The sequence below is a fragment of the Mobula hypostoma genome, chromosome 12 (genome assembly GCF_963921235.1).
Source record: "Mobula hypostoma chromosome 12, sMobHyp1.1, whole genome shotgun sequence".
NCBI lineage: Eukaryota > Metazoa > Chordata > Chondrichthyes > Myliobatiformes > Myliobatidae > Mobula > Mobula hypostoma.
The window spans coordinates 33298578-33313472 of record NC_086108.1 but is presented as its reverse complement, the minus strand read 5'-3'; the positions used below and the strand labels follow the sequence as shown (position 1 = coordinate 33313472).

At 42.2% G+C, this 14895-nt stretch overlaps 1 protein-coding gene across 1 annotated transcript in view; it reads right to left on the bottom strand.

The window, feature by feature from the left end:
* aldh9a1a.1 (aldehyde dehydrogenase 9 family, member A1a, tandem duplicate 1) overlaps positions 1-14895 on the bottom strand; it is a 43976-nt gene that overhangs the window by 5158 nt on the left and 23923 nt on the right. The window contains exons 3-7 of the mRNA XM_063063811.1: positions 11804-11933; positions 9327-9461; positions 7209-7405; positions 3804-3944; positions 1634-1822 (exon numbers count right to left, since the gene is read on the bottom strand). Coding sequence (XP_062919881.1) covers positions 1634-1822; positions 3804-3944; positions 7209-7405; positions 9327-9461; positions 11804-11933 — 792 coding nt within the window. The remainder of the gene's footprint in view (positions 1-1633; positions 1823-3803; positions 3945-7208; positions 7406-9326; positions 9462-11803; positions 11934-14895) is intronic.

Here is a 14895-nt window from a genome sequence, read left to right as displayed (position 1 = left end):
GCTGAACATATACTTACTTTAGAAATTACCTAGGGTTACCCACAGCCCTCTATTTTTCTAAGCTCTATGTACCTATCCAGGAGTCTCTTAAAAGACCCTATCGTATCCACCTCCACCACCGTTGCTGGCAGCCCATTCCACGCACTCACCACTCTCTGCGTAAAAAAACTTACCCCTGACATTTCCTCTGTACCTACTTCCCAGCACCTTAAAACTGTGCCCTCTTGTGATAGCCATTTCAGCCCTGGGAAAAAGCCTCTGACTATCCACACAATCAAAGCCTCTCATCTTATACACCTCTGTCAGGTCACCTCTCATTCTCCGCCACTCCAAGGAGAAAAGGCCGACTTCACTCAACCTATTCTCATAAGGCATGCTCCCTAATCCAGGCAACATCCTTGTAAATCTCCTCTGCACCCTTTCTATAGTTTCCACATCCTTCCTGTAGTGAGGTGACCAGAACTGAGCACAGTACTCCAAGTTGGGTCTGACCAGGGTCCTATATAGATGCAACATTACCTCTCGGCTCCTAAACTCAATCCCACGATCGATGAAGGCCAATGCACCGTATGCCTTCTTAACCAGAGTCAACCTGCACAGCAGCTTTGCATGTTCTATGGACTCGGTCCCCAAGATCCCTCTGATCCTCCACACTGCCAAGAGTCTTACCTTTAATACTACATTCTGTCATCGTATTTGACCTACCAAAATGAACCACCTCACACTTATCTGGGTTAAGCTCCATCTGCAACTTCTCAGCCCAGTTCTGTATCCTATCGATATCCCACTGTAACCTGACAGCCCTCCACACTATCCACAACACCCCCAACCTTTGTATCATCAGCAAATTTACTAACCCATCCCTCCACTTCCTTATCCAGATCGTTTATAAAAATCACGAAGAGAAGGGGTCCTAGAACAGATCCCTGAGGCACACCACTGGTCACTGACCTCCATGCAGAATATGACCCGTCTACAACCACATTTTGCCTTCTCTGAGCAAGCCAATTCTCGATCCATAAAGCAAGGTCCCCTTGGATCCCATGCATCCTTACTTTCTCAATAAGCCCTGCGTGGGGTACCTTATCAAATGCCTTGCTGAAATCCAAAAACACTACATCTACTGCTCTACCTTCATCAATGTGTTTAGTCACATCCTCAAAAAATTCAATCAGGCTCGTAAGGCACGACCTACCTTTGACATGCTGATTGTTCCTAGTCATATTATCCCTCTCCAAATGTTCATAAATCCTGCCTCTCAGATGCTTTTCCATCAACTTACCAACCAGTGAAATAAGACTCACTGGTCTATAATTTCCTGGGCTATCTCTCTATCTGTATCTTATTTCCAGAGGCAGCAGAGATACCAAGCCCATGTTCCTCTGCAATGAGTTAAATAATTAACAGCAACTGCTGGGATGTTTAAGCCAAGTCCATGGGTGCACAATATAAAAAGGAGTCCCAGAGACAACCAGTGAGAAGTTTGAATCAAAACAAGTCAAACTATCCACTGTACAGAATCACTTTGTTTCAGAGTCCTCGCCCACACTTCTAACCGTTGAACCAAGCAGTGTGCAGGGCAGATTGAAACAATTACAACTGCCAATACAGTGCAACAAAAATGCTTGTTTACCTGCTCCTTGGCCTGCTTGATGTAGGACAACACTCGATCCAGGTGAGGCCGACTAATGAGTGCTCCCATTCCAGTATCTCCAAGCAGGGGATCTCCGAGTTTTATTGTTTTTGTCTTTGCCACTACTTTCTCCAGAAACGTTGCCAGTATATCTTTCTGTACAAACACCCTGGTACCATTACTGCACACCTGAAAGGAAGGTTATCATACAATTCCACAGAAATAAAGATAACTTCCAGCAGTGACTCAGTCTACACATTTTCATCTCGGCTAGAAAGTTTTAACTTCAAACTCCATCACAGTAGAAAACTCCAGTCCTATACGGAGGAAGCAGTACTGCAGATCAATTATATTACAGGAGCTCCTTAAAGCCATCATATCTGTACCAGCTCTATGCAGGTGCAATCCAGTTGGTCCACCTCAAACACCCTCTTCATATAACCCTGCAAAATTTCTCTCAGATACTAATCCAGCTCCCCACTGTATGTTACCATGGAATCTGGCAAATCTGACTCCTACTAAATCTGGTAAGGCATTCCCAACCTTGATCATTCATGATAAAACCTTTTCCTCCCCTCAGTTTTCACTTTTCTGTTGACTTGAAGCCTTTTTATGGAAGATGTTGAAATAGACCTTAATGTTCATTTTCTAGATGCAATTGCACAAGGAAATTCAAAACATCAAATAGAATTTTGTGTTAGACCACAAATGCAGCTACTGTTTACTGTGTGCAATAAAGGGTACCAGAAGTGGATGAAAATTACAATTTCTTTCTGTTATATCAAGATGTTGAACACTGCATTAGAAAAATCAGGAGATGCACAAAAGATAACTAAACCATTGAATAAACATTTAGAAAACCCAGCGTCAAATGGAAGCTATTTTTGAAATTGAAATTCTGTGCGTCTGATCTGTTTTGCAGATGAATAATAAGGGTTTCTTCTGAATACTGACTAAGCATGTACAATCCAGCAAGATTCCAAGTTCAGTTGCTAGTGTGCATAGGGATTAACAGACTCAGCCACGTGTAACAACCCTGTAAAAAATAAGGCCTGATTTTACACGAGCTGGTTCATATGTCTAGACTGAGCTCCAATGCAGTTGTTTTAAGTGCTTCATTTTGTGTTCAGCCAACTTGCCTTCACTCCAGCTCTGCTATTTACAAGGTGGCTGATGAGGTCATTACAGGATCTGTAGATTCTGCCACAGATGAGGCAGCTGGTGCTAGATGGGGTAGGTGGGATGTTAGGGAAGTGTTGTGATTTTTCTGCCATTTATCCTGGGCTTCTTTGTGCCCAATGAACCCAATATTCTCAATGTTTTACTGGATGCTTTTTTCTCCATTTAAAGTGATGTTTCCCAGGAATCATAGGACATGTTAAAAGATTTTCAAGTTTGTGAAAAGATTCTTTTAAAATATTTTCTTTTGTTCACCTGGTTATTTTGTTGTGATGGGAGTGTCTTTTTTTTTGGAAGTCTGGGGATGGGCACATAAATGACACAGCCTGCTCACCAAAGGTGGCTGGGTGCTATCAGAGGGAGATGTTGGCCTGGGAGAGGGTGCTGATTGCTTGTTCGTTTGTTAATCCTGCCAGTGGAAGATTTTTCAGCATAAGTATTGGTGGCAGTACCTTTCTATGCTTGCAAATTCTCAGAAGTCTACAGCATCACTGCAAACAGTAGGCGATGAGCTCTTTGCCTGGTTTAAATCCTTTCTCACCAAATACGTTTTTTCCTTAGATAGCCAAAGGCTGTTCTGGTGCATTGAAGGTGGCATCAATGCCTGCCTTCACTAAGATGTGCAGTGTTATTACCTTGTGTGTGTTGGTGAGGGGCGGGGAATGGACACCGATGCACGCCAAGGACAGGTCAGTCACATATTTGGCATCGCAAATATTTAGAATGAGAATTGTTCCTTTACAGTGATCATGTCAATAACTGGAGATTTTGCTAATTGATCTGCGCAGGTAAACTGCGTGTCTAAACATTTAGAAGAATATTCTCAGATAAGAAAAGATAGCAAGGCACATGGATGAAGGAAAAATGAAGGGTCATTGGTTATGTAGGAGGGAAGGGTTAGATTGATTTTGGTAGTAGGTTAAAAAGCTGGCACAACATGGGCCGAAGGGCATGTGCTGTACTATGAAAAAAGATACCTTATTTTACCTACCTCTCCCTGACTCAGAAAATTCGCCAGCAAAGCACCATTCACAGCATTCTCCAAGTCACAGTCAGAGAAAATAATGAGTGGAGATTTCCCGCCAAGTTCCAGGGTGACATGCTTGATACTTTTTGCTGCTGCTTCCATAATCTAGAGATGTAGCACAGAAAAAGAATATTTGTTCAGTCCTATGTACATCGGTCTGACTTCAAGATTTCTTTGTCTAAACTTTATTTCAGAAATTTATGTGAGAATAACATCCAAAGTTGTAATTGTTCCATGTGTATTAAACATTTGAGGACAACAGCATTTACATGGTGATAGATTGTGACTGAGAGATGATTAAAAAATACTAAGTTACAACTAGTTATTCTGAAACACAGTGACCCCGTTTACTTTTACTTGACATGGAATACCACAAACTGCAGAATATGGGGAATTCTTGCCTGGTGTTGTAACTAAGGGAACAAACAGAATTGGTTAAAATACCTGGTAAGTTCTGCCTTCTTTGAAGAGTGTCACTGCTGTGGCTGACTTCCTGACTGCCAATTCTAGTACAGCCATGCACTGAGTAAACTGATGTAACCATGCTTAGTGGAAAGACTTTGTGGACTGATGCCTGATACAAGACTAAAACCCACTTGAACTTTTTATTTTAGATTTAGTACCTCCAATAATTGCACACCCCATTCCTCTACACAGTGTGAATCTTCAACCCAGATAATATCATCAAATCCTGCAGTGAGGATTGACTGCAAGGTCTTCTGACTCAAAGACATACACACACACATATACATATGTGTGTGTGTGTGTGTGTGTGTGTGTGTGTGTGTGTGTGTATGTGTGTATGTGTGTGTGTGTGTATGTGTGTGTGTGTGTGTGTGTGTGTGTGTGTGTGTGTGTGTGTGTGTGTGTCTTTGAGTCAGAAGAGGTAACTTCCCCTATAAAAAAGACACGACAAAGTCAGGTTACTGACAGAGCTAGCTCTTCTCAAGAAAGATCTGTTTATGTGCACCATGCCTCGATCAAAACAACTTTCAGAGGACCTTAGAAGAAGAATTGTACAGATGCATGAAGCTGGAAAAGGCTACAAAAACATTTCTGAAGATCTCAGTGTTCATCAGTCCGCAGGAAGAGAAATTGTCTACAAATAGAGGAAACTCAGTACTGTTGCTACTCTTCCCTAGGAGTGGGCGTCCTGCAAAGATCACACCAACAGCACAAATGTGCGATGCTGAAGGAGGTGAGAAAGAACCCAATGGTAACAGCAAAAGACTTGTAGAGATCTCTAGAATTAGCTGAAGTCTCTGTTCATGTGTCCACTATAAGAAAAACACTGAGCAAGAATGGTGTTCATGTAAGGACACCACAGAGGAAACCACTGTTCTCCAAATAAATGTTGCTGCATGTTTCAAGTTTGCAAAGGACCACCTACAATGCTTCTGGGACAATGAAACAAAAGTTGAACATTTTGGCAGAATGCACAGCACTATGTTTAGAGGTAAAAGGGCACTTCACCACCAACACCAAAACCTCATCCTAATTGTGAAACATGGTGGAAGAAACATCATGGTTTGGGGCTGCTTTGGGGCCTGGACAGCTTGCAATTGTTGAGGGAACAATGAATTCAAAATAGTATCAAGACATTTTACAGGAGAATGTCAGGGTAGCGGTCCATCACCTGAAGCTTAAGAGAAGTTGGATGATGCAACAAGACAATGATCTGAAAGACAAGAGTAAATCAAACACTGGTTTAAAAAGAAGAAAATTTGTGTTTTGGAATGGCCAAGCCAGAGTCCAGATCTTAACCCAATTGAGATACTGTGATGGGCCCCTCATCTTAGAAAAGATGTGCTGGTATTGGAGAGGGTCCAGAGGAGGTTCACAAGGATGATTCCAGGAATGAAAGGGTTATCATACGAGGAACGTTTGATGGCTCTGGGTCTGTACTTGCTGGAATTCAGAAGGATGGGGGGGGGATGGGGGAGGATCTCATTGAAACCTTTTGAATGTTGAAAGGCCTAGACAGAGTAGATGTGGAAAGGATGTTTCCCATGGTGAGAGAGCCTGGGACAAGAGGGGTGCCCTTTCAAAACAAAGATGTGGAGAAATTTCTTTAGGCAAAGGGTGGTGAATTTGTGGAATTTGTTGCCACATGCAGCTGTGGAGGCCAGATTGTTGGGTGTATTTAAGGCAGAGATTGATAGGTTATTATTTGGACATGGCATCAAAGGTTACAGGGAGAAGGCCGGGAACTGGGATTGAGGAGGAGGAAAAAAAGGATCAGACATGATTAAATGGCAGAGCAGACTCGATGGGCCAGATGGCCTAATTCTGCTCCTATGTCTTATGATCTCATGTGACCCCACTTGCTGAGTGTTTCCAACTTTCCCTGCTTTCACTTCGAATTTCTGGCGTTTGCTGCTTTGTGCTTTGAGTTCCTCAACCCTGGCTACCATCTCTCCGGTGATGCCTGCCCTCGCCAGACAGCCTTTCCCACTTGTTGAATTGAACTTTGAGCATCCATAGCAGCTCTGAGGCACAAATTTGCAGGAGGGATGCAACTGCCCTGTAGAGATGGAATGTTGCTGTCGCTGTTATACCAGAACATCGGATCTATCTGTTAGGCTATTTTGTACAATCTTCAGCAGACCTTATGGCAAGCTTTCAGTAAGTTACCCATTCAATAGTATTTGCCCCAAATCATTACCAGAGCCAACCTAATACTTCCTCAGGGTGCACCAAATGGCCTAATGTCATTCATCCTTCCCAGCTGGTTCTTCCTCCTACTTTTGGTTTACTTCCTCCCCTTAACAACTGAATGATGAAGCAGACTCGATGGGCCAGATGACCTAATTCTGCTCCTATATCTTATGGTCTTAAGTTGATTCTCTCCAGAAGGTGAAAGCTACACAAAAATACCTCCATATGATAACTACTCTCCTCAATATATCTCCTCAAAAGCACACAAAACTGATTTGAAACAATTACTAAAAATAAAGAGAAAGAAGAAAATAGCTCTGCCATTTTTAGAAACAAGTGTATGTACCTCAGACTTTTGAATTTAATAATATCATGGAGACACCTTCGTATGTAGGGTTGTCCATGAGCCAGACGTTCACAACCTGGGGACAGCCTGTATTGGCACCACTTTTAAAGTGAAGGCTAAAAGCTGTGCTAGGGCAGCTGTGCTCTGCTTCCTTGTGGCTTCTGTTCACCATCGTTCCACAATCAATCCTGAAGACCCAATTGTCCCGATCATGATCATGACCACAAGCCTAATGGGCCAGCATTCAGTGGTATGCTGCCTTACAGTCACAGGAACCTTACTTTGGATGGACAGTTGGTTTAAAGTAACAGCTGCATCAAACACAGATTCATTGGTTCACATATATAACCACAATCAGCCTTTACCTTGATCCCAGTTGGCACACTACCAGTAAAAGAGACTTTGGCCACACCCTTGTGCCTACAGAGGAGGTTTCCGGTTTCCACTGCTCCTTGGACTACGTTGAACAGGCCATTCGGTACTCCAGCTTGAGTGTAGATCTCAGCTAACATCACCGCAGTCAGTGGGGTCAGGGGTGAAGGCTTGAAAACCATGGCATTTCCTGGTTTCAACAGACAGAAGTTCCAGAATACTTACAGATTTCTTTGCCTCTGAATCACTAGACAGCATTTCTTTCCACCTCCCTGTATAAGATGATAAAAGGCATAGACAGAGAGGACCACCAGCGCCTTTTCCCCAGGGTGGAGATGCCTAATACCAGAGGGCAGAATTTTAAGGTGATTGTAGGGGATTGTCAGAGATAGCATTTTTTTTTTTTATTTACACGAAGACTGGAATGCACTGCCAAAGTTGACAATTGCAGCAGATGCATTAGGGACTTTTAAAAAACTCTTAGGTCGGGGGAAAAGATCCCAATCATATTAGATGGGATAGGAATTTGGGATTTTGCAGTCAATTTCCCTTTCTCCCCAAACTACATACAGGCATATGTACCATCCCTAGGTAATGGACGAGAACCGGTTCCGCTTTTCTCTCCACAGTTGGAAGCATGGCTGAAAGAAAAATGGAGGGCTACGTGAGAGAAAAGGGTTAGATTGATTTTGGAGGAGGTTAAAGGCTCGCACAACATCGTGGCTGAAAGACCTGTACTGTGCAACGTTCAGTGTTAAATCCATAGGGATGTAACATCCAGATATAAAACCAGGACACACTGTCAACTTGAAAAACAGTCCCTTATTAGCATCACCTGGAGTACTCATTTGTAACTGAATGACCTAGGACACATTTATCTGCTATTATGAAATAATCTGCCAAACACTGGTAACTGTGAAGGGAAAAGACTTAATTGATGCATTACAAAAAGTTAGCAGCATCTGGAAGGTAAATCATTCTTAGACAAATAAATATTAAGACTGCTGCTGCACAACGCTGTTCTGAGTATTTCTATCGCTATCCAGGACTCCTGGAATAAATATATTAATGTAGGAAGTATTTTTGGCCATGAGGGAGGAAGTTCACTGGAGTGTGATGAATTACTGAAACATACAAGATTCTGAAGGGAATTAACAAGCTGGCTGTTCCTCAGAATGGAGGTTTCTGAATCTGGGGTTACGCAAATCAGAGGAAGACTAGAGAAAAATTCTCCTCTCAGAGACTTGCAACTCTTTGGGAGTCTTCTCCGCGACAGCCATGGAAATGGAGTCATTAAATATATACAACAGACACTGAAGCTAACAGAGATACGCAGAGAGAGAGAGTTGAAAATGGTGTTGAGGATAAACCGGATCAGAAATGATCTACTGAAATGCAGATCATGCTCAAGGGGCTGATTGATGTATTCTTAATCCTGCTTCTTGTCCTTGTCATTCAACCACACTTTGTAAAGAAATCCTTGAACACTAAATGAAATGTTAACCTCTCGTCAGAAGCCTGTGCCAGGGAATTAGCAATTATGTGAAGCTCTGAAGCTGACAGGCTAGGCAAGTAACTGGAGAGCAATCATGATGCCAAGTATGTGATCTGGAAAATTTCTCTGACTATAAAGAGACTGGATGGACTGGGGCCTTTTTCCCTTGTAGTGTTACAGGCCGAGGATTAATTCTCTGGTATATAAAATCACGAGAGGCATAGATAAGGTGTTACGGCCTTTGTAATCAGGATAGGGTCTCTAAAGTGCACAGTTCTAAGATTGGGGGGAGGGGGAAGATTTCAAGGAAGCCTTAGGAGGAATGTTTTCACAGTTAATGTGTGGAATGAGCTACTCAAGGAGGTGGTACAGACAGGGACAATCACAATGTTTAAAAGATGTTTGGACAGGTAGATGGACTGGAAAAGTTTAAAGTGACATGGGGCAAATGGGGCTAGCTCAACTAGCCTCCTTGGGCATCATAGACCAGTTAGGTTGATAGACCTGGTTCTGTGCTGTTTAACTCTATGATTTCCTCAGAAATTGCCCATGCATCAGATGCGAGATAACCGTTGAGAATGAGTTTACTGAACAGGAAGATAATGGACGCACTCACCACAAGCCAGCGCTGGGGCTGACTTCCAGCAGGCAATCTGGAATGGATAGTTCCAGGCCCCAATCCCCACGCACACACCCAGGGGCTCCCTTCTGGTGTAAACAAATGATCCTCCAGACAGCTGAATGTGCTGGCCTGTGCTCAGGAATGAAGGGAAGATACTTAGCATAAGTCCTGGGAAACAGATGATTATTCCAGAAGAACAAAAGCAACATTAATTCCAGTCAGTGATTCATAAGAGCGATTTCATAGTCAATTTTCCAGCCTTCCGCACAAGATCCAGGCTGAGAATAATGTTAGTACAGAGTGAATAAACTTTCTTAAAGGATCAGCGATCAGTCACTTACGCAGTCAGAAATTCAACATGTCTTTACCTAAGCAAGGTGGTCTAGGTAGCTATCATTGCCATTTAAATCACATTTTTGAAGTGTTCCCATTTATTTTTCAACAGGTGAAACGGTTTCAATATTTATTCTCTCTTTCATGCAAACAGACTAGTGTAACCATAAAATCTAATGTCATTATTAAACCACCTTGTTTTAACATCCAATCATGGAAAAATGTGTTTAACAATAAAGACACAAGACCTGACACTATGTTCATGATGTACCAGGCAGCAACAACCCCTGCTTCCTGTATGTCTTGGAAATTACCCATGGCAGGCACAATTACCACCAATGTCTCTCCCAAAAATCCTCCAAATTGACAGACCATCACTGTCCATTATATCTCTGATGACTCTCAGCCAGCATTTATCCCAGGCCCTCGAGACAAGTGCTGTACTCCAGCCCCATCAGTGCAAGCAACTTCCTGGAAGAGTTAGACAACGGTTTAAGGATATTTGCAATCCTTCCTTGAGAAAACTGTGATCTCATCAATTCTGGGAACCCCTGGCAAGTGACTGCTCAAAACAGAGCCTCATCTTCTGAGAAGCTCAAGTTGTTTTAACTGGAGCAGGCCAGAAGCAGAGGCAAAGAGTGGTGAAGCTTCAGAACATCTCAGGTATCACCTGCTCACTGTGGTCCTGCACTAGCCTTATCACTTTCCTCAGAACCAGGAGTTCTCCTCAAAAATGTCTTAACTCACTTCAACCAAGTCAAAGCAGGATTTGGGGCACTGGTAGAACGAAATGTTTGGTGTCATATCGTGATCAAATATGGTACTTTATGAACAAGTACGATGAGCAGAAATAATAGAAAACAAATCAATGCTGTCAACAAATTAGATGAAGAAAAACAACGTGCAATTATCTAAAAACTTTAATAGGTTAAAATACTCCGAGGGGTTTCACATAATTCAGCACAGATATAACACAAAATGGGCAAAACCTCGGTGAAAGGAGGAGATGCGACCTTGGTAGGATAGATGCTCTGAGAAAGTTTGCCCTCCTGTGGGAATATAGAACTAGGGAATTTCATTCTAGAACAGATTTCCCAGCTAAGAGTGAATGAGGAAGAATTTCTCCTCTCTGTGAATCATGTGGAAAGCTATGGAGAACATAGAACAAGGAAAAGTATAGCGTTGGATGGGAGATTCTGCCCACACGTTGAGCCAACCTTGACGCCAATTTATACGAAACGTCTTCCTTCCATGTGTCATCTGAATCACTACCTTTCCTTCATGTTCATGTGTCTACCCAAAAGCCTCTTAAACCCCAACAAACTGCTTGGTTCCACTACTAATCCAGTAACCCATTCTACATTTAAAAAAAAATCCCCCTCTAACTTTAAAAACATATCGTCTGGTGCTTTAACGTTCCTACTCTGAGGAAAAGGTTCATCTTCCCTATCTATGCCTCTCCTAATTAAAATAAAATCCTACATCAGGTCTTCCTTCAACCTCTTGACACTCTAGGATTCAACCTCTCTTTGTAGCTCATACCGTCCAATGCAAACGACAGCTCGGGAAACCACTTCTGCATCCTCTCCACTTCCTTCCTATAAATGGGGTGACCTTGAGTTGCACAAAATACTCTCAAGTGTGGTCCAAGTGCATTCTCCAAGAGAACTGATCACTGAAAATACTCAAGACTGAGGAAGATGTGTTTAAGGACCAGAGGGGGAATCAAGGCCTACAGAGAGTGGAGCTGACACCAAAATCAGATTAGCTATGATCTGATTGAGTGCTGGAGCAGAGGCCATATGGTATTCCCCTGCTCCAGTTCCTTTTCTTCTTTGGTTTCAAGCAGTTATTGAGGTGAGGGCACCTGAGACACAGGTTTGAACGGAGTGGAAATTCCACTAGTTGAGATCACAGCCACTGACACATGAGAGATTGAAATTTGAAAACCCGAGTCCCACCGAGGCTTTGTATCGTTACTTTCACTTTTATCAAACACAGTTGTTGAAAATGCTGGCCACTGCCTCCTTCCTTTCTAGTCCGTCTCAGCCCAAAATGTTGACCGTTTATTCCCTCACTGAGTTCCTCCAGCCTTTGTTGTATGTTGATAAAATTCATGGCTTCATACTTGTTCTTACCCGCTAGTGTTCCAGCAATGCCAGCAAAATATTCCACAGCCTGCCATGCTGTGTCTACGTCACTCCTGGACTCAGTTATGGGCTTTCCAGTGTTGATGGATTCTACAATCGCAATATCTTCCCTTTGTTCCTGTTCCAAGAAGAAACAAACATTTCAGTTGTTTGCACAGAATAATGGCCATTTTCTCTTAATATCTTGTTACATTTGTTTTATTGCCCTTTCCCTATTCTTTTACGATTCCCTCCACGTCCCCCACAGTGTTATCTAGTACTAGCTGTTAGGGGAAAATGAAGACAGTTTCAATAACTTCCTCCTGACTTACCCTTACAATGCGCACAGGAGGTTTTCGCCAACCTTTTCAAAACAAGCCAATAAGAAAAACAGAACTACAACAAAGACAAGAATTTATATTGCACTTTTCATAACTTGAGATTAGACATTTGCTTGGCGGCAAAAATTATAATCTGACCACATCCAATCAATACACAACTGAAAGCACTTACAACTTCTTCATACTTAATTTTCACCTGAAATATAACAACCTCAACAATGGTTTAGAAGATGTGGCAATCAAGAACAGAGACAAGCAGATAAAGTAATCAGCCAGGTCAAGTTCTACACTTCAGCTTCCATCAAGTTCAGACCCACTAGTCACATCCTACTTAAAATGTTTCAAAGCCCACAAGGTATATTTTAAAATTATGATCACCGTTATAATGTAAGAATGCATGGCTGCCACATTACACACATCACATTCCCATCAAAATCTCTGTAGTAATGATCGGATTATTTCATTTAGTCATACTGGTGGAGGTACAAACACTCCCCAGAGCAATGAGGAGAACTCATTTTCTCTTCTTCAGGACAGTGCCTTGTTCAGAATAGTAACTTTAGGTCACTAAGACAAAGTATAGGGGCTCATACCAACAGTCCTCCATACGGTATGCTCCTCATATCAGCTGGGTCAGATTCCAACAGAAAATGGATTTATAAAGAGTAAGAATGCCAATACAAGGCATCCAAAACAAAAGCGAACAGATTAGAAAAATGCAGACATCCCACCCTGCAAAAACTCATTTCAGGGAGGTAGCACCCCCGCCCACCCGCAACCCCATATCCCGCCCCTCAAGTCGACCCCCAAGGGTGTATGTAATACTTTGTTTAGTGATTTTGTCTAATCTGTAAACCAAGTTGGGTATATGCAGAAAATGTGACATTAAAATATGTACTTATACTATAATACCATGTTTATTCTATTACAACTTTAAGCAAGTCTACAGGGAGTTTGGCCTCATCACATAGGACATCAATAGAGTAGCTCCTTAGCAGCCATTCAGCTAGTTTAAATAATGTTAGCTATGCTAATGAACGAATGACACCTGTTAAACTCACCTCAACAGGTCTTTTACATTTTAACCCACCATGGGCAATAGAAAAGTCACTGTTGCAAACAGTGCAGTGAGCAACACTGTCATTATTTTTGAGGTTGACTATAAAGCCCGCCCACAGAGAAAACTGATAGGTCTACTTAGCAGGGGTCCCAACCTTTTTTGCACTGCGGACCAGTTTAATATTGACAATATTCTTGCCGACCGGCCGACCGGGGCGGGGGTGTTAATCACAACCGGAATATAGGTGATAAGTCAACTATAAGTCACTTATGTGGCTAATATATTCAATTTCATTTCTAAAAGGGTTTATCTAACGAATTTAATATTAAACACACAGTGCATATGTTCCTCGCATGAATATAGTGATGTCAATTATAACATTTGGATATTAAACACAGCGCATATTTTCCTCGTATTAACATATAAAATCATTGCAACACACCAATATCGCTGAATCAGTGAGAGCTCTGGGATTGCTTTCCTGCAACAAGATGTGCCATCGAGGGGAGATGGGAGACAACGATACTCGAAGGGGGTTCCTTATGTCCAGTCTATTCCGCAATTTAGTTTTTGTTGCATTCAATGCAGAAAACCCTGCTTCGCAGAGATAGGTTGGAAATGGAAGCAACGTTTTCAGTGCTTCCATGGCAATCTCAGCATATTCAGCCTTGACTTTGACCCAGAATGCTGGCAGAGATGTTATGTCAAACATACTTTTCAGCCCGCCGTCACTTGCAAGCTCGAGGAGTTGATCTTCCCGCGCTGACATGGATGACGCATGCGTTCAAGTTCAACAGTGCGTGACAGAGAATGAGGAAAGGTGCAGCTGACTCATATCGCGAAATCATATTGTTTCTTTATCGCCCGGTAGTTGGGGACCACTCTTAGCACGAAGAGAGACCAATCAGGATGCTTGTTCTCCCCGTCCCTCTCTTTCTCAAAAAAATCGATTTCTGGGATATTGTATGTAATTTCCGGGCATCAGGGAGACCGTCGGAACTTCTGGGAGAGGTGGGGTGTCTGAAAATGTGACAGATCAAGTAAGCATTAACCAGGAAATCAGACATTTAATGTTTCATTTGGGAGCTAGGGATATCAGCCTCTCACCACAAATGTAAATTAGTTGGCACTTTGCAATCAGCCTGGCTTGTCTTTGTGGGTGTTTTTGTTATTACAGGAGTAGTCAGTTTGGAATAATCTTGTGTGATGGATGTAGGAGGTACGAGAACATTCATTAACAAATGGTAAAAACAGCATCTGGTGAGGACATTCTCCTTAAACAATGGTTTTCTGTATGTACCACCTCCACTGGGACATACTATTTTTACTGAATTTTACAAAAATAACTGTCCAAGAGCAACTGATTTTAAACATCATAGCCACACTGTCAAGCGGTTGGGAATGGAAATTCCTAGAACTCCACCTGATGATCAATGAAATCTTCCAAATGTCACAGAATTCAACTGTTCACTCACACTTCTGTAACCATGGTGACGTTGCTTAGAAACAAATGACACATCCCTCTTGGGTTATTTCCTCCTCAGACTAAGCCCTTATTTACAGGACCATGGATTACAGCCAGAAAAATATGTTTCACAAGCTGTTGGTTGGATTCTTTTGTTTTGCTTGCCCGAAACATTAATTGCTTCTCCTCCAAGTCTTCGTGTACTAATCCCCAATAGAAAGGACTGAGACAATCT